Consider the following 24485-nt stretch of genomic DNA (forward strand, 5'->3'; position numbering starts at 1 on the left):
CCATTCTTTTGATTTAATAATAATTGCATTTGTTGAAAAACTTTCACCAAGTTGTCCACCTTTCATTTCCAACCCCTCACAGTACCCTGATCTGCCTCACATGCTCTCCAGTGGCATAGAGCATGTTACGTTGGAGTGAAAACCAAGTCACTACAGCAGAGGGGTTGCAATTAAGACATGCACCCCAGTTACCAAACCACAAAACTATAAGTCACTATCCTGATGCCAGTTGAAAAACTTTAAATATAAGCCAAACCTGAGTTAAAGGTATATTGGCTAGCATCTCTCATACTTATCCAAGCCACATCCAAATTATATCAGACATGTGTCAGCACTGTGATCTGTAGGTTGTAACCAAAGGCTCCAAACCAACAGAACTGAAGGTCCCACTGAAGGAGATGACCTGCCAGCTTGTATGACAAAACCTTCAGACTGAAAATGGGCCTGTTATGGCAGACTGGGGGGTGTCTGCAAGTAACACAAGGAAGTGCCTTGTGAGATAGGCCTACCTGTCATTATAAAAGGAAAAGCAGCATTTAAATTCACAGTGGCAGGATAAATGCGAAGTCCCCTTTCACGTGCAAAGCAGGATTTTCAAACACTGAGACCAAAATGACTTTGCATGAGCATTTGCAGTTTAAAGCAAGACATGCGAAAAATGTACCCCTGCTAACATAAAAATGTTGGGGTGTGTGCTGACAAAAAGTAATATATATTATGCTTCACATGCAAAATACTTGCAAACATTTGAAAAGTAAAGACCATTTTGTTTCTGTGGGTCACATGAAAAGTTCCTGTAGCCCCAAGGCAGACCCTTTTGCTTGGTGCGGGGCAAAGTTCACAAAGGACTCCCCCACTGAAAGCGTAGCTTGCATCCCAGCTGTTTACAACTGCAATAAAGTGTGGCTGCCAAGGGTGTTGAAAACAAACTTCCCCCAGACTTGGAGTCTTTGAAAGCTCATTTCTGTGCAGGGCAGATGGCCTAGCCGTTCATGACAGGGTGGAGGTGTGAAAACAGAGGCTGCAATCAAGGCTGAACTCCTGTAAAATGAATACAGGAAAATAGAACCTTTCCCGATTCAAATGGTGGTCCCCTTCAGACAGGAGGACAGGATACCAGATGTCTGCAAGGCCTCGTGACATCACAGGGCCGGCCTAGCTCATTATCTGCAGTATCTGCAGTGGGAGATCTGTGTTGGCCTGTGCATCCAGGCAGCAACAAACTTCAAACAACAAAGAGACTAATAAAAACACAGTCCAGGAAGCTTTGGTCAAATGCTGGCCAGGAATGGCAAATGGCTGGAGGAAGGGAAGCTCATATTTGCACATATGAAGATTCCCCCTTTGTTTAAATTGACTGTCACAATTGTTGCATTTTCTTAAAAACCACAAGCCGCATGTATGTTTCATTTTTTAGATAATTTCAGGATGATTTGTTGAAATAAAATGTATCTACCTGCAACTTGGGGAATTGTAACGACCAGCTAAAAGGTGTTTCTGTCTTCTTTGAACATGTTTTCCGAATTTGAGTGTTGGCGAACTGGTGGAGGCTAAAATTAGGAATGTTGGGAGTAAATGAACCGCTAAATCACCCTGTGTTTATTTTACAGCAAAGGTGTGGGTGAAATCATAATTGCCATCTACATGTGTACCAATCTATAAACCAAACTGCTAGCCTTTTAAGTGCACAGGAAAACCGGGATTGCACAGAACTATATATGTAAATTGCTTTTGCTCTTTGACCAGTGTTGATTATTTCTGGAAGTGAAATTGGGATAAAGTTTTGTGATTTGTGTTTTTCCCAACCTACTTGTCTGATTTATTTGTGTAACCAGAAGTTTAATTGTGAGCCACGAAGGTGGCAGCGTGTCGTTTTAGTGTGATCTCCATTATTTATTATTCAAATAAATACAAATATATTTCCTATACCCCAGCCTGGTTCTTGGCTTGCAGTGGACATGGGGCCAGCACTGAAAAAACATAAGCGAGTATTGCAGGGCTCCTTGATTGGGGGTGGGAAGGAACTCCCCAGGTTAAGGGTTGTCTCACTATAACCCGACAGAGCTCAGCCCAGCTGTGGAAGGATTATGTGTATTCTGGTTAGACTGCCTGACCCTGCCGACTTGAAGAGCAAGTGACTGAATGACTGGGCCCCTCCTTTTGATTCTTTGTGAGGTTTGGTGACGCTTCTCGCCTGCAGGCCAGTCTCAGGGCTTCAATGAGTACAGCCATTCCCAAACGACTAGCCTCACACTACGGTACTGCATACCAACATTTCCTTTGATGCTATTGACCAGGGAAGGCAGTGGAGGAAGTGTAGACAGAGGAAACTCAGCCTAGCTGGGGGAAGATTCTACCATCTTGTTTTTTCTCTGTATTCTCTCTTCCTTAACCACACAAAGCATTCTGGGTATGACATCAGAAGGTAAAGGTCACTTGTCTCAAGAACAGGGATGGGACACCTAAAAAGAAGCTTGTTTTAGTCCAATCACCTGTGGACTTTTGCTTTAAAAGAAGGGGTCCTCCACTCCTTTTCAAATTCACTTTGAAGCAAAAACCCGAGGAAGAATTCATTTGACCTCTGTTGGGAAAGTAGACTTTCCCTAGCCCTCTGCCAGTGAGGTAAAGACAGAGTGTCCAAGGCAGAGGCAAGCTCTGTTCCCTACTCATCCTCACGACACATTGTAGGTGATCTGCTGCTGGAACAAGACCTGCATCTCTACCAGTCAATCTGCTACCCAGAGCCTCATCAGGGCAAAGGACTCCTTAAAGTGTGCACCAGCTTGCTTAGCATTTGGAGCCAGAGAGCAAGGATTACATTTGTCCTTGAGATCCCAGAGTGGAACTTGCAGCACCTAAGATCCAAGACCACCAGGATTCCTGCGTTTAACCTTGAAAACGCTCCAAGCTGTGATTCGAGCCATTCAATAGAGTTCGAACCAATAGGACCCTTCGGAGCTCCTTTTGGCACTCGACCGATATTCAAGCCACTTTTTATTTATTGGATATTTGTATGGCACCTATTGTTAGGAAGGATTTCTCTGAATGCAATTTTCCGTCCATATTATGGACTCCACAAACCTTTTGCTTTTGTTTGGCTTTCCTGACCTGACCTTTTCCAGTAGTGCACAGCCTTCAGCGGTGCTCCTCTGGGCTTTTTGCTCATCTGTTATGGGGAAACTGACACATACTTCAGGCTGTCAGTACTAGGAAACTGGGAGCCAAGTATCCTGTGAGCTGAAGCAGACCTGTGGACCCACCAGAGACGAGCTAGAAGGTTTGGCACCCTGAGCCCGCTGTTTTCCTGTTGGACCCCTGTTTCGTGCTCGACCTTAGAAGGCCTGCAAGGGCGCTTTGACCCATTTGAGTAGTGAGAACCATTACTCTCAGAATCTCCTGATTTCCTGCCTAAGAGCCTTCTTGGAACTGTTCCTGGGCCGTCCAGTGAACTGTCCAGGACATCGCATAGGAGCGCCACCATTTCGAGTTGAGACTTGAAACATGTGGAATCCCTTGCTTGTGGTTCTCGACAATCTCCTGCCAAATATCATAGGCGTAGCTCTTCTGGGCCACGAACTAGGAGAGTGTGTCACGCTGCAAGCCTTTGCGGTCCCTGCATCACTGCATTGTGTTGACAGTCGCTGTAGGTGGTTTTCCCGCCTTCTTTGCTGTGCCTCATTCCTGCTGCACCAGTGTTTTCTTCTTTCTCCCTTAATGGGCGGAGTTGAGGCTACTGTCCCGTCGTCACGGATGATCGTCCTGTCCTGCAGCACCTGAGAGCTGGATCGAAGAGCAAAAGCAGGATCTGCAACCTCAGACGACCTCGACTAAACTGGCATAGTTTGGTCTCAATTAAAGCAAGGGGCGGTGAGTACTTGCATAACCTACCAGTGGCCCCTGGCTCATCCATTTGTTTCTACGCACAAGGGTTACTTAGGATGCTTTCTTTGGCTGGGATAGCCTGCGCTCCTTAGCCTGTTTGAAACGTCAGAAATTGCTCTGTCCGCGAGGGCAGACCCTTCCCTGGCATTTGGATCTTCTTCTACCTCCTTCAGGAACCTTACCTAACTGTCTCAGCATCTTGAAAAGGTACTGTCTTGGCTTTACGCATGACCATGCGTTTTTACGCACTGCTGTACTTTGAGCACAAGGCTTCCCACTTCGTTGGGCTGGACTGAAAAAGTTAGGGTTTCCCTCCTGAAGTGTGCCTAATGCATAATTTGTGTTGACTCACCTCTTTTGCAGGTTGTGGATGTTTTACTCCCTTTATCGCATTAGGCTACAGTAGTTGTATATATGTTAAATAGTGATATGATTGTGTGGTAATTGTTGCATTATTAATTTGGTGATGTGTTGTTTTATTGGACCTAAAATAAATGTATATGTATTTTTGATATACACCTGTCTAAGAGTATTCTGTGGTCTCTTTACTGTGTGTGCTTATTGTGGGCTTCTGATCGCTCTCATCCCTCCTGAGACTTGGTCTTGACCACCTGCCAAGCTACTGTGATTGGACTGTCTTGTCCAGAGGGTTCCCCTTTTTCACTAAACTGGGGTGGCCTCCTAAACCTCTGTCCATAGTTTAGAAATCAATTTTAACACCTATACACAAGTGTTTCTAGTCCCACTATCTCATGCACTCAAACTAGTTCACTGCTGCACTGCACCATTTAAGTCCATCATTGCTGCTGCCACATTTGAACTGCTAGCATCTTTGCTGCCTATCTACATGCCATTCGAATCAACCCTAGTGGCTTCGCTGACCAACGACCAAGTTCTGCATCAAACCGCTGAATTGATACTACGATCCAGTGATCAGAACGTTAGCCGCTGAGCCGGTCCTGGTAGCCCTCGCGATCTGCATTTCCTCGAGTGCCTCATCGAACCTACCGCATAGAACAGCACATCCAGTCTACAACATCTATGCAGTGGAATCGACTGACGAACTGACCCTGGTGACCCTCACAACTGCCCTTCTTCAAGCATTGCTTTGAGCCACAACAAACGTCAGCACGACCCCCTGCTTGACACCTCTCCCCGTCTGGAACAATGCGATTGCTGCATGCAACAATACCTAAATGCCTGGTTTGCCTTTGTCGAACTGACAAGATTCTGCGAAAGGTACTATTGACTGGTAACTTCCCCCTTAGTCCATGTTTCGGACTTGGAGACTAGCGAGGTCACCATTCACCCATTTTTGCACCAGAACACATCCTTCTTGAAATATTTGTGTTAAGTATTGCGTTTCTACCCCGATTTCATTAACCAGAGTGCTACATGTTTGTATCCTTGCATACTGTTCTCTTGCCACAAAGGGCGGGGGGTGGGTGAGTTTGTATAGCGTTTTTATATTTAGTTATTGTTGTAGATGGTGTGTTTAATATATATATATATATATATATATATATATATATATATATATATATATATATACAAAAAGAGGAAAGAATGAACCGCACTCTCCGCGGTCAGTTGAAGGACCATGGTCAAGAAAAAAATAGCACAGCTCATGACACAGTAGGGGTATAGGTCTGAAGGTATTTAATGTTACCAAAAAAAGGAGTACAAAATACGGCTGAAAAGCAGTGGCAAAAACAGAGGCAGGACGCCCGTGAGCATGACCCGCACACAACGCGTTTCGCACTCCACTGAGTGCTTGATCATGTGAAGAGACGAAGGACTGGAGCACCTTAGTAGTTTGGCAAGTGCAGTCCTTTTGCTGTTTCACTGGAGCTCGATGGGGGCCTGGACAGATGGAAAGAGCGGCGGCCATGATGGAATGGAAAGGCAAAAATAGGCCGTACTGTGAGCCAAGTGGCGTACAGTAATTAGAGCACTGTAAGCACGTTGATGGCAGAAATAACCATAACGCATAATCTATTGCACGCATTCCATGCCAGGCGGAATCACGGTTCCACAGTGCCCCCAATGTAATAAGAGGTGGTAATTAATAATACAAAGAAACAGTTGAATGACTAATATAACCACCCACAAGGAAAAAACCCATCTGTTAAATTAAATGGTAATATAGCAACCGTCTTACAGCCACACAAGAAAATATATGACAGATATCTGGATCATCATAAAATACAGGTATAGATTTCTAATACCAGTAAAGTAAGAATAAAGTGCATGTTCAGGCAGTTATAGCAACGAATTCATGTGCAAAAATGCAGGACCAAAGTGACAATAATATAGATATAAGATGCAACTTGCAGCATACTGGCAAACGAGATAAAGTGCACACAGTTGTAGCAGCATAATGGAGCGCAAGTGTGCAAAACCAAGGTTGTAATATAAAAATCTATAAAAGTTACCACAAAAGGCACAGGAGGTATATCTCTTAACTGTGCCAGTTTAACCTTTGATTGGGTTTGCTCTTGTTTTTTAGAAATGTAAGGGATGAGTAGGCAGTTTAGCCTCTCCCTACTCATCCTTCTACGCCTGCCGCGCAGAAGTAATTTCGTCACATTGTGAGCCGTCTTCTGTGGCCTTCTACAACAGAGTGAACACTAATTAGTCTTCATTTGAAGCCTCCAAAATAAAATGAGATTTCTTGAAGCCATGGTGTTTGGGATCTGACATAAGCCTCTGTCAGTCACTGCCAAAAGAAGTCCGAAGATGTTACCTAGCCCGGTAACAGCTAGTCCATCTCCATTAAAGACCATTATTGGTAGAGTCAGTGAACACCCATTCAACAAACAAATGAACAAATTGTGACCTGCATTTCAATACGTTGTCACATCAGGCTATAGGTCTCATCAAGGAAACCATCCTAATCTGCCCTTTGAGTGGTAATAGATGAACTTATATACCACTTAGCTGGGTTAATCTTGCTCAGCACCTTTGCAGTATTTTGCTCGATACTTCACAAAAATGTTATTTTTGATATTCCATATCGTGGAATATTTTACTTGCATAATATTGTACTAGTGTGTAGAGCTGTTTCATAAATATGATGGTCACTGGGCCATCTGAAGCCTCCCGGGAAGTGAGGAATTGCTCATAATTCATCATTGTCATTAATGCATTCCCATATTTTCCACAGCGGATACCGCAGGCTGACCTGTTGGTTACTCATTCCGGTAGTATGCAGCCAATACCCATATTTTCTAAGTTGTGGTTACCAATCATTCAGTCTGCTATGATACATCGCTGTAGCTTAGGACTGCTGGTGGCATTGTGCTTTAAATAATAACCACCCAATAAATGAAGCACCCATAGTTTAGTCCACGACATAGAAGCGGGAATTCGCTAGCCACCATCCCCTGTTTTGTAGGTGAAATGCACCCATTACAATCTTTTATGGAAAGCATTGTTGTTCACGGAATGAATCAAATCCTGTTCCAAACAGGTTAGCTATGACATCTTTGCTGTCTGGGTGTTTAAGCTGTAAGAGCGACTATCCATTAGCTAATGAACAATGTGCCTCTAATCCTCTGCAACAGCAATGCCGGACACTCGCACACACTCGCTCACAGTCACACACACTCCCACACACTGAGCGCTTCCAGTGCTGTTCTGGCTCCCTCTGCTGGAACCTAGCACCTTATGCTTTTCCTCTATGCAAGTGTAGAGGAGCACCGAATGCCTCTGCAGGAAGTCCCGCCCCCATTCTTCCTATATGTTAGAAACCGGAAATCACGACATGCACGACACTAGTGATGTTGCCAATTCCACTGAGTTGTTTTGAGAAAGGTATCCATTGAGAAGACCCTACATGATGCACCCTGCACAGATGACAATCTCTTGGAGGATATCCCCGAAGGAATATGAAGATGAGAGAAAAGGAGGCTGGTGACATCACAAGAAATGAGCGTGACGCACTGAGAAGAGTGGTCGAAGAAGATGCATAGACCTTATAGAATGTGATGACTAAGTAAAGAATTGAGGAAACATTAATATGCAGAATGAAGATTGCACGTGTGAAGAGCACTGCAGAAAATGTAAGCCGGTTATAACTGTACAGATGCAGCAACGCAAGTAGACTAAGTAATCATAAAGGCTGGCTATACGTAGTGAATAGACTGCAAGCAGTGCCGCCATTATATAGAATCTGGACCTTGGTCTTGCATATTTAGTAAGCTTAGACCCGTGAAAAAAGAAGGATTGGAAAATTGTGTTGCACTAAAACTAGCTGAAGATCGAGGAAAGGCCAGAAATAGCTGTCCGGCCTGGTGTCAAAGGATGGAGCGGCCAAGAACTGATTATCCTTGAAGAACAGTGAACATGAGAAGCTGAATCAGCCCTTGTTACTGTCCAAGAAACAACACCATGAGTGCCATGTTTATTAATTCAAGACAATTACATGCTGCAAAATGGGCCGAAAAACGGTCTGTTGTCACCTCAGTCCAGGATGGAAATAGAGTTGGGCGTACAGACCCAAACTGCGATAAGAGTGTGCCTGTACTCCATTTTATTCTCGGGAGCAATGATACTTTGCAAGGACAAGTTCAAAGACAATCTGAATGGCAGACGGCATGAGCGATGAGAGATGTTGGGCTAATTGGGCGGGGAGAAACTTTCAAGTCCACCCACTGGCACTTGGGGTACCAGCTTATGTGCTGCTAGTCAGCTGAATGTTCCAGAGGGGTACAAGCATGCAAACCAATAGTAGTGGGCCATATAACAAAGGGACTTATAGTTTGATAGCGAATGGTGTATCGTGTATCTAGTAACTAATGATGATGACTTGCACTAGGGGGGGGGGGCATTAGTTGTCCACCTGACTAAAGAGACCCAATCACAACCCGATCCCTTAAAGAAAGTATACTTAGATGTTACCCTTAAGCCAATTTCAACCCCCCGCACGTTTTCTTAGTTTGACATGTGGTATGATGTCACGTATGATGATTTATTGCTATAAGATAACCTTTTTTAATGAAATGCGTTGAGATAAGGCTGTTCGACGTCTGTTGCTGTCCATTGCAACTCCCTGTTTTAGACAATTGAAAAACAGTCGGAAGAGACTTTTTGCCAACTTCCTGAGTCAGTCTTATTATTTGGTGTAAGTGTTATTCTTCATCCCATCCTGAGTGTGATGTGTTACTGATTTAAAGGGCCCCCTAATGGTTCACAAGCCTTACTTTCCTCCTTGTCATATGCTGGGTCATTAATGACACTGCAATTGTTTTCTGTGGGTTTGCTGTCTGTCATCATCTGATATAAGGGAGCTTCAGTTTCAAGCAATATAGGCAAAGTTTGTGGGGGAATTGGGCACAATTCAACATCCTCCTGCTAGGGTAGCTGCTGTACATGTATCCATATTCAAGACAATAGTAGGCCATAGGTTGAGTGTGACTCTCCCAGCTGCCCTTCACATTCCCGTTACCATGTCGAAGACATCTGCAAGCGCTGGTTAATTTTGACTGTGTCCACAAGTTCTAATTGTCTTCTAGGATTGGTGGCTTTTACTGAGTTCACGTGTTCCCATTACCGGACAACTGACTGATCCGAGGAAATCAACCTCTAGATTGATTCGCCCCCTACGGCATTTCGACTTCTATTAGCAGTTTAATCCACGTGCCTCTGCACTGCCACCTGAAGTTTGAAGCACTAGCCCTGTTTGCGTTCTGAAGACCTGACGTTTAGCTCTGCACAGCACTGGATTGGTCTGGCTCTGGAGACCCTTCTGGAAGGTATGGGAGCCTACAGTTCCGGGTAAAGGCAGCATGAAGCTGGTTATCGCCTGCACGCGGAAGAGCAGCAGGTGTGTTAGGGAGTCAAACCTTTTGCGCTTTCAATGCTGGTGCAGGAGGGCACCTGAGCATCAGCCACCCGACGAGGCGCGGCACTTTGTTGGGTGGACCAGTGGAAGGCTTTATGTCCTTTGTGGACCTCTGTTGTGCTGCTATGTTCACCCTGCTCTACCCAGTAGTGCCTTAGGTAGGAGGGACCTGTGAGGGTTGCATAATGCAATGCTCTCTGGCGGGCGGGGGCCAGAGGAGCATCCAGAACACACCCTCCATTTTCCTTTCTACTAGCTTCTTATCTGGCATGTCTGGAGACCCTTTAGTAGGAAATGGCAACATGCTGGGTGGAAAGAGCTGTGTGTGTATGATGTGATATTAAAGTGTATGGTGAATGGGCACGCCGCCCAACATCTCGCCATCAAAGTAATCGTAATTTAGAATACAGTTATCACTCCATCATCACCAGATGACGTGTCCTTCCCAGAGCTTTGCATGAAGCGAGGCACTATGCACTATTATAGAGGTCAGTACACAGGTTATTGGACAAAACATTTGCTATTTATTACCAAGTGTGCCCAATGCATGACTACACCTGTATGATACACCTCGGTTTTATAGGTGAAACGGTTCTTGAAAGTGTGTAGTAAATTATGTTTAATAATCTTGCTGTCCTTGTATACTCTGTATAAAACTAAAATGACATTAGTGTGCTGTATGTTTGCAGAATCTTACCGTGATTACTCATGGTTCGTCGTTCACATGTTTGTTGGTTTGCGCCCATAGTTGGATCCTCGGGGCTTGAGTGTTTGTGTCTAGTCTGCCAGCTTTAGACTGTTGCTCTCTTTTCAGTAGGGCACATCATTATGTTTCGGGTGCCCTACTCGCATGTCATGATGAAACATCTCAGTAATGTGACGGCCGCTGCCTGCCATTGGCACCACTGAGCTCTGCAGTCCGTATCCGTCTTCATTAAATATGCCAGCATTAATTATCAGGGGTTTTGTAATGAAATCATTATAAATGATCTAAGCAGGTGTTGAATTTAGGTGAAGCGCTTGTCAAGCATATTATTATTTTTTTAAACGTCCCCCGCTTGCCTCATCCCTTTGCAGAGACGTTTCCCTGCCAGTAAGATCACACATGAGTAACCACTGGGAATTGCTTACGGGAGAGACCGTTCACAAAACCCTACCTATCTACCCTTTACTGTTGTGCGTTTAAGGACTAGCTTTGTACTTACTCCACGCCCTCTGAGATGCTCAGTGTGTTTTTTTGGCACATATAGTTGGCGTCCTGAAGGTGCATTGCTTGTGTATGTCCAATAAAAAAAATTCATTAGAACTCTGTGATTTCGCTACTTGGGAAGTTGTTTGAAAAATGTGCCGATTGCACCTTTTGTGTTTCTAAAGAAAAACACGTTTTCCTCTTTCATACATTACGTAGTTCGTGTGCGGATTTGTGGCTGTGACTCCGTTTGGCACACATTAAAAGAAGATATTTAATTGCAAAGTGAAAGTGGCTATTCTTCCGAGTTCTAGCAAAATGAGAACGATGATGCCTTGTTTTTCCTATACCACTTCCTGGCCGTCTGGAGACTTCCTACGCTATATACTACTACTAAACTAAAACCGTGACCACATGTGAGGTTAAGCTGTTAGGGGACATGGCACGAGAGGATGCCAGCCCGATCAGATTTCTCAATGGATGCTACCCTGCTTTGTATGTTCGAGGCCTAGTCTGTTTGTTAGGGAGGCATCTCCAGTTTTTGCCGGCCAACTGACCTAGTTGTTCGTTTTTAGTGTGCAAACAGTGCATGTGACGTTTCATACCCTAAAGAAACGCTCACAGTATAGTCAGCCATGCTGTTCCATTTGAATGCACTTCCAATTACATGAAACTCTTGCAAAAGCCCATTTGAAAAGGGTCTTCTCGATAGGAAATATCCATCTCCAGGACTACTACTAATTGCTGCATTGCGTGTAGGAGACACTGAGCTAAGTACATGTTTTCCCTCCAGACTAGAGACGGGTGTTCAAAAGATCCTCTTTGCTGTACGTGAGATATAGATGGGAAAAGAGTTTAGGCAGCTCAACGTGTGGATGCAAATACGCACTGATGGAGGGTTTGGGGTTCTTGACACATTGGCGCAGCTCCATGGCAATAGCTATCTATGCTGAAATGATGGATGGCCTGCGAGTAGACGGGAGACAGGATGTGGAGAGGATGGATGGCCAGTTTGCCGCTGTCACTGGAGATCTGGTGCAGCTGTGTCTGAGGCTAGGCCAGTGTGAGGGTGAGAATGAGAATTGGGAGTGGAGGGGGGGTTATTACCTCTCCTGATGGGGGACGTAAACGTGTGGTGATGGCTCATTTTCATGAATTAAACAAATAGGCCCCTGATCCTTCTCCGTTTATTTTGATGGCGAATGTATATTTTTAATGGATTAAAACCGGGCAGTGTTTATAGTGAAAGGCCTGACAGATGGGCTAACAAACATTTACTTTTAATCATTTCAAAGGGAGTCATATCTACAGATCTTTTACTATAGGTTTATAATGAGGAACCTATGCCAGTGGAGCCAACTGGGCGCGCTGGCTCTTCGCTCTCACTGGTCACTAACCCAGTTCAAAAACCCAAACTTAACTGTACATACCCCTCCACACACGCCACCTGCTCCTCCACCATCTCCCATGGCCTCGATGGAAATAGAAAAGGGACTCTTCCTAGTGTCTCAGTCAGTCTTTCCCATGGTGGCTAGCTTACTTTTATGTTATGTTACTGGGAAAGACGTCATGAGCGACCTGCAAGGTGGTGTTCTCCTTAAAGTGTAGTTGGCGAACTGGGAAACTGAGTAGGAGGAGAGATGGGGGTCATTCAGGGATTTATTTGGATGAGGTGTAGGCTTTGGTTTATTTTGTGGATATTGAGGTTGGGGATTGGTAGGGGTGTATGTTTTGTCCTTTTATTTTTGTGTTTTGTGTTGTCACGTCTTGCCATGATATAGGAGGGTGGGGATGTTTTCGGATTTCGTTTTGAATAGCTGTTACTTTAGTAGTAATTTGCATTTTGTTGCACTGATGTATATGGAGTAATCTTTTGCTTGTTCCCATTCTGTTGTTACTCAGTTGTATTATGTTTTGCATAATTATTAAATAAAGTTGATAAAAAAAAAGTGTAGTTGGCACTCTGGACGTTATATCGAGGTGTACTAATAGCAATGTTTACTTGAGTGGTGGGCTATACCAGGATTGTAACACCTCGCTTTGCTCGGGCCCATTAGCTTGTAGGACAAACATCACAGTAGGGAAACCTGTCTCCTCTACGAGCTGGGCAGTAATGCATGCTATCAACATAAGAAGTGCTGCTATTGGAATATTTACGATCATGAATTTAGCCGCTATGCGCTTTACTAGACGTTTGAAATGACATTATTTAATCTAAAAACTAATTGCATTCCAATGAAATTATGTGAGTGCTAGGGGGAACAATTCTTGAAAACAGTACCATCAAATCTACACATTTTCAATTGCCAATGCAGTGATAGTAGAGCAGAAATATACATTAATTTATAACATATAGATCAATAAAAAATGCAATACATAATTTGCGCGGTTTATAGGTTTTGTACGATCGGACCGAAAAAAAAGGTCCGACCGTACAAAACGACCGGAAAATGCTACCACCAAAGGTTCGAACACCAAAAGTTCGAACCTTTGGTGGTAGCATTGCAGGTAAGCAAAAAAAAAAAATTAAAAAATAAAGATTCCAGGGGCTGCGGGGGTGTCCCCCGCAACACCCCGCTCACTATAGTGTGTGGCATAGAAAGCAGGGTGTTGCGGAGGACACGTCCGCAGCACACCCGCAAAAAAAAAAGAAAACCGGGGCTGCAGGTGTTTCCCCCGCAACTCCCGCTCACTATACTGTAAAGTGTATGTAAGTGTGTTCGCATGAGAAAGGTGCAAACTTTTGGTAGTTCGCACCTTTCTTATGCGAACATTCCGGCAGCGGCAAAATCTGCCACGGTCGGATCACTTAGAATCAGTTTATAAGTGCAGAACTCTTTTTTTTTTTTATTTTTTTTTTTTTTTAGATTTGATAATGTACATGTTATTGTCATTTATTTCTATATAGCTTATAAATAATTATTACATTGCATTTTGAAAGGGATTTTCTATATTGATGGATGTGTGTATAAGGTTCACTTTATACCTAATTATCCAATAAAAAACCTATCATAGCTGTCCATATCCAGATATATATTTTGCAGTCATTTTCAGTGTAACAAAATAAATTGTTACACATTTCGTGTGCCGGGCCCCTTGTGTGATTAGGGCGACATAAAGCAGTACTGGAAGAAGAGCAAGCTTTCAGCATTCCACCCACTAGTTTTCAGAAACGATGAAGTCCAGGGACCTCAAGATCATGTATTGAATCTGTTTTCTTCTGACACTTGCCCTGCATACAAACAAGGGACTGATGACATTGATCCATGAATAGTCTGAGAAACGCAAACGCCCATAGCTCTAAATCCACATTATTTGCCAAATAAGGGATTTGGATATGCCAATACAATGGCTGCCACTTATGTCACAACCATGGGGTCTTTCTGGAGATAATCCTAATGTTTCCTCTCCCCAAAATAATTTTAGAAGAGGGGAATCTGGGTCTCAGTGTAAGGATAGTTGTGTGTGCGTGCCAGACATTTTAAGGGGATTGGAACATAGGATATACACACATTACCCAATATTCCATCCTCAAGTGTGTCAGACTATTCTGCACTGATAATTTCTTTATAAGCGCAAATCATGTATACAGTTGTCTGCATCCTTGAGAGTCTGTCTTTGGTTAAAAAATGTTATACATAAAATGTCATTATCATGTAATACCAAGACAATTTTCTGGAGGGAAAAGGCTTGCATGTGAGCTAATTTGCATACCCACAGTGGATTGCTTATGTGGCTCTGAAGCAGAGGGGAACTTCAAGTGATAGCTACTGGGTGGTGCTGTGGCATTTGAGACTTTGTTGAAATAGTTTAGTAAACCTTCACATTTCCGGTGGAAGGTGTTTTTTCAAGCCTTTATGCATAGTTCTAAAATTATAGTTCACTCAATTGCAAAATGTGTGCATTCATATGTACATTTCACATTAATTGCATTACACCTAAAAAAAAAAAAAATGTAATGATCGATTAAACCCTTAACACACCCCAGTCCATACCAAGGTGCACCACAGGCAATCAGCCCACCCACCCTCAATTACCCTTGCTACATAAACTGTGCGTTCACCTGCAACATTATTGTACCTGTGACCACAGTATTACATCTCCTTCTATTTACAATGGCCCGGTATCTGAACCATATACCACTTGTATGCATAATGACTGTTGTTATGGCACGCGTGAAACATACCCGCATTACAGATTCCCTGATGAGCAATTTGGCACTGAAATAGAATGATGTCCCAAAAACGCATTCGATTTCCTAGCACCCTGAACAGGTCATGATCAAGGACTCTTGCCCTTGAGCCAAGTATACACTAACAAATCAAGCTCTGTTACCAACCAATGAAAAATTGCTGAAACCATAAACTGTAATTGACCTGCTTCCCTGAAGAAGCATCCCACACAAGATACAAAAACAGCTCCAAAGGGCAAATATCCAAGGTAAATCTCTATCGGTGTGTCTTGACATGATATGCCTCCCCTCAACCTAAAGTACCTTTTAAAATAGTTGAAGAATCCATAAACTCTCAACATGAAATGTAAATCTGGCCCACAATTACTTTGTTCAAGACGAGGGATCTGCAATATGTGGTTCTCTAGATGTTTTATACTACAACTTCCATGATCATTCACCGTTCTACTATGCTGGCTGTGGCTGATGGGAGCTCTAGCCCAAAACACCTGTAGAGCCAAATGTTTCAGCCCCCTGTTATAGACAATATCCCATTCTTCAAAGGTGATTTGATCTCCTCCCAAACGAGATTTGGCAGGACAGCGTGAATGTGTGTCCAACTCTCCCAGGAACATGACCAAAACCTCTGACATATGTGAAGAATTGTTGTTAAGCACTCGTTACACACTAGTAATCTACTACTAGAAAATACATTTGAATGAACACACATTGATTAAAACTATTAATTCCAAAAGGATTCATAATGTCATTGGTGATCTTCACTATTAGAAAATTGCTTGCCCAAGATCATTCTTTTAGTAGCATGTCTTTATATTGAGGTAAGGTATAACAAATGCCTGTATATTGTATCGTATCTTTTATCTTGAAAAACATTATATTTAATACATTTATTTTGGGGTAGGGGTCTGCCCCCAAACCCCTGTTTCTCACCCCTAAACCCGACCGTTTCCCAAAAAATAGTAATCCTTTACCCGACTCTAAATACATTCACTATAAAGGTTTTCAAGATAAAAGATTCAGTATATGGGGAATCGATATACAGGATTCTATATAAACACTGTATACCATTCTTTCATATTCTTCTCTGTTCTTTCCACTTTCACAATCAAGCTTTAATCCTAACATTATTCCTCTCATTTTCTTCACTATTTTGCAACCTATTGTTTCCTTCACCTTTTAGAAGGATGTGATTCACTGTGTCCTTGCCCTAGAATGGCCAACACAAGGATTTTAAGTTTTTCTCTATCTTGGCACTTTTGTAACAATAAATATTTTCCATCACTGTAATCTTTGTCTCCAATTGAAGACTTTAGTCTAGCTTTCAAGACACGCGAACATGAAAGCTCATGGTTTAGTTAGTGACCCTTATTAAAATGGTTATCGGGTTAGATTCTGGGAAAATTTATACTAGTTCTAATGGACAGAACCACAAGCAATAAAGAGTCTTCCCATGTTAACAAGTGCATTGGACATGAAAACAGAAAAGTGGGGTACTCGGGCTGGTGGATCACCCTTTGGGAGTTCTTATTGTCCCCAAACTAATATTGTTCCGTTCCTGTCCTTAGAAGTCATAGTCTCTCCTGGAACAACCTATTCTTCAGAGGAATGGGTTTTTAAAATGGATGACCAACAAACATTCCAAGCCCCATTCATAATATGTCCTTAGCCTCCAGCGTACCCTAATCTAACAACAGAAAGAGCCAATGATTTGGCCCAAGAAGGTGTTCACAAAGCCTAGTCTTCGAAGTCCTACCCTATTGTAATCTCTCCAACCAAGTGTTTCTCGGTTAGTCTCGTCAGTTATTCATCTTGTATTTACCTTGCACCTTCAAGATTGCACATGTTTTGTGCAATGTCTCTCAAAAGGAATCCTCTTGGCTTTGCCTAGTAATTTCTACAGGTTACTCCTAGACCTGAGTCCTGCTCAGGATTGCCATTAAGTCAACCTTGACTTTGGTCTGGTTCTGGTATTCAGCAGGTCACTCCTGTACCCTGGTTTGGTTCAGGATTTCAGCAGGTCTCTCATGGACCATGGTTCGATCAGGCTTTCAATAAATCCTTCCTAGGCCTTGATTTGGTTCATGCTCATTCCAGTTTATCTCAGCTGATATAATGGATATTTACCCCCGCCCCCTCAATGGGGTCATTGTCAGGCAGCCAATATTATTATGCCCTCTTGCCATAGTGCAGTCTCTTTTTCCTCGGGGTCACTGGTGGAAGTCCTTGGACTCTGGACTCTCCAATTGCCTCATGGTGTGGAATTGTTGTTGTCATGTGGTTAGCCTATTCTTTAAGGGTCTCCAAGCTTTTACTGCTCCCTGTCCGGTTTTCTCTAGCTTTTTCTAAAAGCATACAGCCTTGTTCCAGACTTTTTTCCTGGTCAGGATTCTACCCTTAGGATTCGTCTTAGCAAGCTAACATAAGCAGACACACCTACCTCCATCAGGAGTTTCTCTCCTTTAATTTTCTCTGCCCCTTTTATGCTGCCTCAATGATAGCTTGGATTCTATTCTGCCCTCCAAAAGATGGTTCTTCCTTTCTGTTTGAAATCTTTGATCTGATTAGGTATTGCTTTAGTGTTTCTTACTTCTGCTCGCTATGTTCTGCTTAGCATCTCCCTTACATTGGTAATTACCTGTGTAAGGGTGTCCCTAATAACGCTCACACCAGAATAAATATACCCCTCTAGGGAAATAAGGCAAGAAGGCGATCTTGTAAGGATAACAAGTTTAATCTTATAAAAATGAGGATGGTAACAAAGGACTCTGCTGCCTGAATGATCTTCTCCTGTTCCTCTTTCATTTCTTTCCCTGCCAAAGAGGTCCCTGGCAGGGTTTATGTAGTCCGGGCTTGCTGTAGTGGCGTCACTGGGTACAGGCCCTGGCTCCATCCCAATCCATCCTTCTTCCATACAAGGGATGCTCCAAAAACCTCCTTTCTTCATTGTTTCTGTCAGAACATGTTGTCCTACATTTTGCTATTTTATGCAAGAATACACTGTAGCTCATGCGTTCCTTCATTTTGCTACCTATGAAAATTTTCTGTATACATTTTTTTTCCAGTAATTCTCTCCATATTCCACTCATTGTACTCATATTTATCTGGGCCCAGTAGGTTCCCCCCACACTTAATACTCATAATATGTCCCATTTCTGCATTTTGTACACCGAGCATGTAATTCCCATTTTTAGCCTGCATGGACTCTTGCCGGACAGTAGACAGCTGGTGTGTCACTTTGTGTGCTCTGCCAGTGCTAGCTAACACTGTGAACGCCTGTAGTAAATTCTTAGCCCAAGCCACATTCTTTGGAAGGAGGGGGAGTTTGCATTTACCGTACTAAGATTTTACAATGCATAGGGTCTGACATTATAAATGTATCCAGCTAATAGTTAATTGTGCCTTATATTTAATCAAAAACTGCCTTCTCCAGTGCCTGCTCATGTCTGTGTATGTGATTATATCTGCATGAGAGCCTTCCCAGTGCCCCTCCTCCCCCTTGTCCATTATGGTACCTAAAAGAAGTCTTGCCTGATTCTAAAGCACTTGGGGGTGCGGGGGGAGCCTGGTTCCTTCCCAAAACCTCATAGATCTGATCATCACTAACGAGGGTCTCTGAGGAGTAAGGTGAGCGTGGTGCTCAGTGCCACCTTGGAAACATCTTTTATGCAGTATGGGGAGCTGTACGGTTTCACATCTCTCTGGTCTTGCAGCTGCTGATGTCATGCTGGGAGCAGTAGAGCGCAGCAGGAAAGAGTCTCTTTTCCTGGGCTGTCTCCCAGGTAATGCTCAAAGACAGTTTCCTCAAACTCTGCGAGTGCCACAGGATAGCGGGACATTGTAACTGTTAACTCTAACTGATCATCTGGTTCCTGTATCATGGGATGTCAGCGTAAATAACAATTATTCACCATAATGATTACTGTACTCCTAGTTGCACAGTCCCCCTTCCTCCCTACCCTCACCCATCTTCTGCACTGAAAAATACATCTGTAATGTCGGATGTCTTGACCCACTTTTGCTCTGCCATGCGGCATCACTGTGTTCTGATGGTGCCAGAAACATCAAAATGGCCGCAAAACTCTTGTGCGCGCCAAACCTATGGAAATCGCGCTTTGCAAAGCACAAAAAGATGGCTGCCTAGTCTACCACGTATGTTGTCGGTGGTGGAACAGAGATCTCACTCCTGAAATATGTCACTGGGCTCCACAACAAGTGAAAATTGAGTACAGTGGGAAAAGCAGTGCTCTGCTAAAGGAAACCCCAGAATCTTGCTTTAAATCCTGTTTCTTTGTTGCTGAAACTGCAGAATGCCAGTACAAAACACCCTCAAACATCCAGAATTCTTGCTGGATGCTACAATCCACTTAGTATAAGACATCATTGTGAACATACAATGTCCTGAAAAGCTGAAAGTATCAAAGAAACATCCACAGCAAAAGATGCCTGCCTGTGGAATCTGTCAAAATTTGGGTGCAGTGCCCTCGGCCGCCTGAATGACAGCTGTCAGAAGCCTGCATGATACATTTTAAAACCTGTATAAATTGAGATCAATTGTTTGAAATCTAAGTGGCCTGTTCCTGAGAGTAACCTATGTTGTAATTGTTAATCCCATGGTTTAGAATCTGAAATAAGTGTCTAGCTGCTAGTTTGAAATCACAAGTTTGTTTTTAAGCTAAGGAAAAATGCAACAGAATAAACATTTAAATTTAAGCCTGGCTAAAAGCCACCCAAACTGGAATAACAGCTCTCCTTCTAGCTTCTCTCCACCAGGAAATCACACCTATGTGATGATTATAGGGGGGAAGAATTTGATCTGCAGTGTGGAAGAAGACAATGGACTGACTCCAGCTAAAGGAAAGGCTTAGTGTGAAGGGTCGTAAAATGTCCTCTGCCAGGAACAACAGGGAGGAGACTGCTTCTGAACTGCAGGGAGACGGAAGGAGGTGGAGACAAACGGCCATCTGTGGCTGAACATTCACAAAACACTTTGTTTTTAAATACATATAACTTACTATGTAAAATTGTGCAAAATATAGAAATAACAGCATTGTTAATATAATTTCTAGATTCACGGGTGAAAAGGCGCCAGAATTCTGTGACATGTTCTGGGAAGAAATGACAGAAAATGTGATATTACACCAAATGTATTTAGGCTAGAAGTATGAAACGTTATACTCTTATGCCCATGTTATACGCGCACACTTGTACAAATTTGCTGATAAACTGGACATTGTGTTCCTGATAAAAAGGACAAAATTCGGTGGAAAGCAGACACAAGATCCTACCTCGACGGGGTTTGGAGGAGTATCTGCTACACAAAATATGTAATCTGTGTATATGATTATTATAGCGGTCGCACATGTGGAAATATGCAGTGTACCAAAAGTAGATTTTGTCTTCAAGAGGGTAGGTGTGGACTCTAGGCTTCATAAACCCACACCACAAAGGGGACATCCTGTTTTTCTCCTCATATCAAGGAAGAGAGGAGACCTTGACCAATCCCTGTCAAAGGGGTGATCTTAGGATAAACCAGCACACACACCCATAAGCATAAATAGAGTCAGCTCAGGACTCAAAAAGACAGACAGATTCACCCACTATCCCGATGCTGGTGGAGCACCCTGCTACAGAATTATCCATCTTACTTGCTCCAGACTCCAGAAACTTGGCAAAGCAGAAAGGCCCATTATATAGCTGAACCATTTTCAGCTAGGCCTTCAATTTCCAGAAACAACCCCATAAACCTAAGGTGAACATCAAACATGCAGCTGGGATGTGCTGTACTGCTTGCTTGGTTCTAATTGTCATCAGAACCAAAAGATCCAACCCAGTCCTGTGCCGTGCTGTGACCAGAGCCATTGCAGATCAGATCCAGTCCAGTTGTGCCGTGCGGTGTCCCGAGCACCTTGACCCTGCCAATCCGAATCCCTGACCAGAATCTTGATGGTTCTGTTTGAAACGCATCTAGTGAGTATCTATGGATAGAACTGTGTCACTAGCCTATGTACCTTTCTTAGTTAATCCCCATCTTAAACCCATCCTCTTTCTTTCCGAGCCAGTATTGTTAGAACTATCTGTGCGTGGACTCTTCTCTCATATGTGTTCCTAAACCCTAACTTCCTATTGATTGATTAAGAAAGTAATTCCCAAACCAAACAGAAAGTAGAGTATCACACCTGAACTGTTATGATCTGCCGTGAATTACCTTCCTGTGTGGCATTATACTTTTTGGTAGTCTTTAACATAGTATTAGAAATACTTTTTGTCATTTTAAAAGCGCATTCCTGTTTTCCATTCTTGCACCTACCTCGAAAAACGACCTCCACTAAAACGTCCATAACTTCCTCCGTTTTTCTGCTAGAAGCGATTACCGCGTGCTGAAAAGTTTGCTGCGAATTTCGTTTTAGGGAAATTCTGACACGTGTAAAACAACTTTTGATTGCTCCTGACCTCAATTTTAAGATTTCACATTGTTCTTAGTATCAAATCATTGCTAGCGTTTGTGTGAAACTATCCAAAGCGGCTCCCATAAGAATGTATACAATTTTATCAATTTAGACCATATTTAGTGTTTTACCAGAACATTCTCAGATAACTTTAAAAACCATTTTGACAGCTTGCCCATCAATTCCGTTTCTCTCGTGTTGCTTGGGGAAATTGGGATTGATATTCTGTTTGAATTCGGCCATTCCTGAAAACCTGTTCTCTCCTCCTATCTCTTTGCATTGTCTATTGGGGGCAGAGGGGTGTGCAGAGGGAACTAGTAAACGCACTGCTATTTAGTCTGAACACACACAAAAGTTTTATTTATGTGCTGAATGTTTTGATCACTATTACTCCTTGTGTATTAAAGAGATTATTTAGTGTTGCATCACCCCATTGGTGATCATTGTGTACCCATTAAAACATAGACTTAGGTGTGTGCCGGATTGAAATCACAGTACAGTAAGATATGGCCTAGGCGATGGAAAAGGACTGTCAGAGTGAGGCTGGGGTGGGATCTGGAGAATCGTGGTTGCATGCGGACACAGCTGCGGTAGCCAGTGGAATTGAGGGATTTATATCTGGATTTTTAGCTGCATAGCCGAAAAAATTGCTCCATTGCTGCCCACGCGTGTGTGGCCTCCCGCAAGTATGAACGAAGGGGGGCTATGGACAAGGAGTGCAGTAGACACTGTGGGTAACCTTTACTGTTGCTCCTTGAAAACCTTCTTTCTGTTCACCTTCTACACTGCCAGCCCATCTACAAAATCCCTCATTCTATGATTAGGCCCATGATTGTTTCAGTGGTGACACTTGTGTGGGCATTTTGATCTTGGTGTCTACTGTTTGCTTGCCCTAAATTCTTCTTCAAACACCTTTGAGGCTCTGAATGTATCGAGTTAGTAATGGGTGGCCTGCTGCTTTGTGGGCCGAATCGATAAAAGCTGGTGGTCACCATATTGGAATCAGGCGGCCCTCTGATTGTGCCATGTTCCTTTCTTGACGGTATGTGTGTAAAATCTGCTGTGTATAAACTAATGCGGGGGAAGATTATGGTCCCCACCGGTGAATCCCCAACCGCAAGCATTTGGCATGCTCACAGCCGGGATGCAATACTCGATCACAGTTACATGCAGCATTTCTCTGTGACCGCAGGTTGAACGTAGAAATGGTGATCTTTGAGCAAGAATCTCGCTATCGGGATCTCGCGCATAAATGATCTCTGTGCCTGTCTGGGTGACGTGACAATAAAGGTCAGGAATGGAGTAAGGTCCTGTGGGATGCTCTAAAAGACCGCCTTAGGGTCAGCTTCACAGATAAGGTACCCGCCGTGGTTGCCAGCTGCCTTCTCACCCCAATACCTCACTCAGTTATAGGCTTTTGTCAAAGCCTTGTGACAAACCATTTACACATAAGTGGGTGTCACCGTGTTACAGATTAAAATGCAACAACTATTTTTTAAATAACTATGCAGAAGTAACTTTCAGGGTAGATGTATTTATTTGTATTATGTTTTCCTTCAACAGTTGCCGAACAAGTAACCGTAAAAGTCTAATTGGAAGTAACCAGTCTCCGGCGCTTCCACGGCCTCATTCCCCTCTCTCGGCACACACAGGTATGTCATCTACCACCGTCAAATAATTTACCTGAATATCTTGAGCCTTTCTTTGAGTACTAAGAATCTGTAATTGGTTTTCACAAAAGAAAGGCAGGACGACTATTTCTCAATGCAGCCCTTTTCTAATGTGGCTCTTTCTTAGGACTACATTCATTCTTTGTGTATTTTTGCATTATTATTTAATTCTGAAAGCATTTGCTTCTCCTGAGAGGAGTGAACTCAAAATGACATTGAAAATGAGAATGCAATGAAAGCTTTCTGTGCGATATTTTTGAGTACCCCACGTGTGTGTGTGTGCTGTGCATAAACCATTTGATGATTTATGCATTAGGCATACAAAGTGCTTTCATTTGATTTGAGAACTCTGTGTTCTTTGCAGCTTTTATCATATTTCAGACAACTCAATGGTAGAATATAATGGATGGACCCTGGGTTGGAACATCTGTGCAGATTTGTGGTTTTTAACCTCTCCTTGTATACCTGATTGTCGACTGCTTTGCTCACTAGTAGGTTCGTGCATCTGTTCACGTTCCACGACCCCACTTTAGGAATGATTGGTTGTGGGGAAACTATTTTGCAGGACAACTGCAGGGTTCATCCCCTGAAGTGGGCATTATTGCTTTTTCTGTATGTCAGCCATGCTCCTGCCTCCTTATGAACATTGCAGTGTTTACAGTTGATGGGCATTGCTCCCCTCCCAATACTCTTCAGTGATGGTCACAGATTTTGGATCAGGAGTATGGGGCAAAGTGGTCCTGGGGCCCGGCAAGACAACCTGCTAGGTCAAGTCATTGCTGAGGTAACGTATGAAGGATTCGCCGGGATGTCTTTCTCCTTCCTCGCTTCCTAGCATGTGTCTACTTATAGTCCACAAAGAAATTCAGAAGTGATCCTAATTCCTTAGTATCACGGACACGCACTTCAGTTGTCAAAGTGCAGTCCATGAAGCTCTGTAACCCAGCTTATCCGAAAGCACAGAGGGATGCTTATGCTTAAAAATATAAGCGTGAACTTGATTTGCAGAACAGAACACAAGGCTCAACAGTTCTGGTAGTTAGCAGGTCAATTTCATGAATTTGGGTGCGATAGGCAGCTAAGCACTACATTCCCAATCGCATTTGGCATAATTAAATAAAAGAAACCTGCCCAGTGCAGTTAAAAACGGCGTCTAAAACAGATTTGAATTCCATGAAACCCATGAAGGCGTTCATGGTCATAAAAAACCTTTTTGGGTGTTTTTCAAAAAATATTAGAGGACTGGTGCTCGAGTGGTTAG

General features: G+C 43.1%; 1 protein-coding gene across 5 annotated transcripts in view; it reads left to right on the forward strand.

The window, feature by feature from the left end:
- The window catches only part of MAST4 (microtubule associated serine/threonine kinase family member 4), a 2307007-nt gene that overhangs the window by 1807995 nt on the left and 474527 nt on the right, over window positions 1-24485 (forward strand). For all 5 annotated transcript variants that reach the window (XM_069627380.1, XM_069627381.1, XM_069627384.1 and 2 more), the window contains one exon: window positions 23118-23206. In XM_069627380.1, coding sequence (XP_069483481.1) covers window positions 23118-23206 — 89 coding nt within the window. The remainder of the gene's footprint in view (window positions 1-23117; window positions 23207-24485) is intronic.

The sequence above is a fragment of the Ambystoma mexicanum genome, chromosome 6p (assembly GCF_040938575.1).
Source record: "Ambystoma mexicanum isolate Mex_15411 chromosome 6p, UKY_AmexF1_1, whole genome shotgun sequence".
Classification (NCBI taxonomy): Eukaryota; Metazoa; Chordata; class Amphibia; order Caudata; family Ambystomatidae; genus Ambystoma; species Ambystoma mexicanum.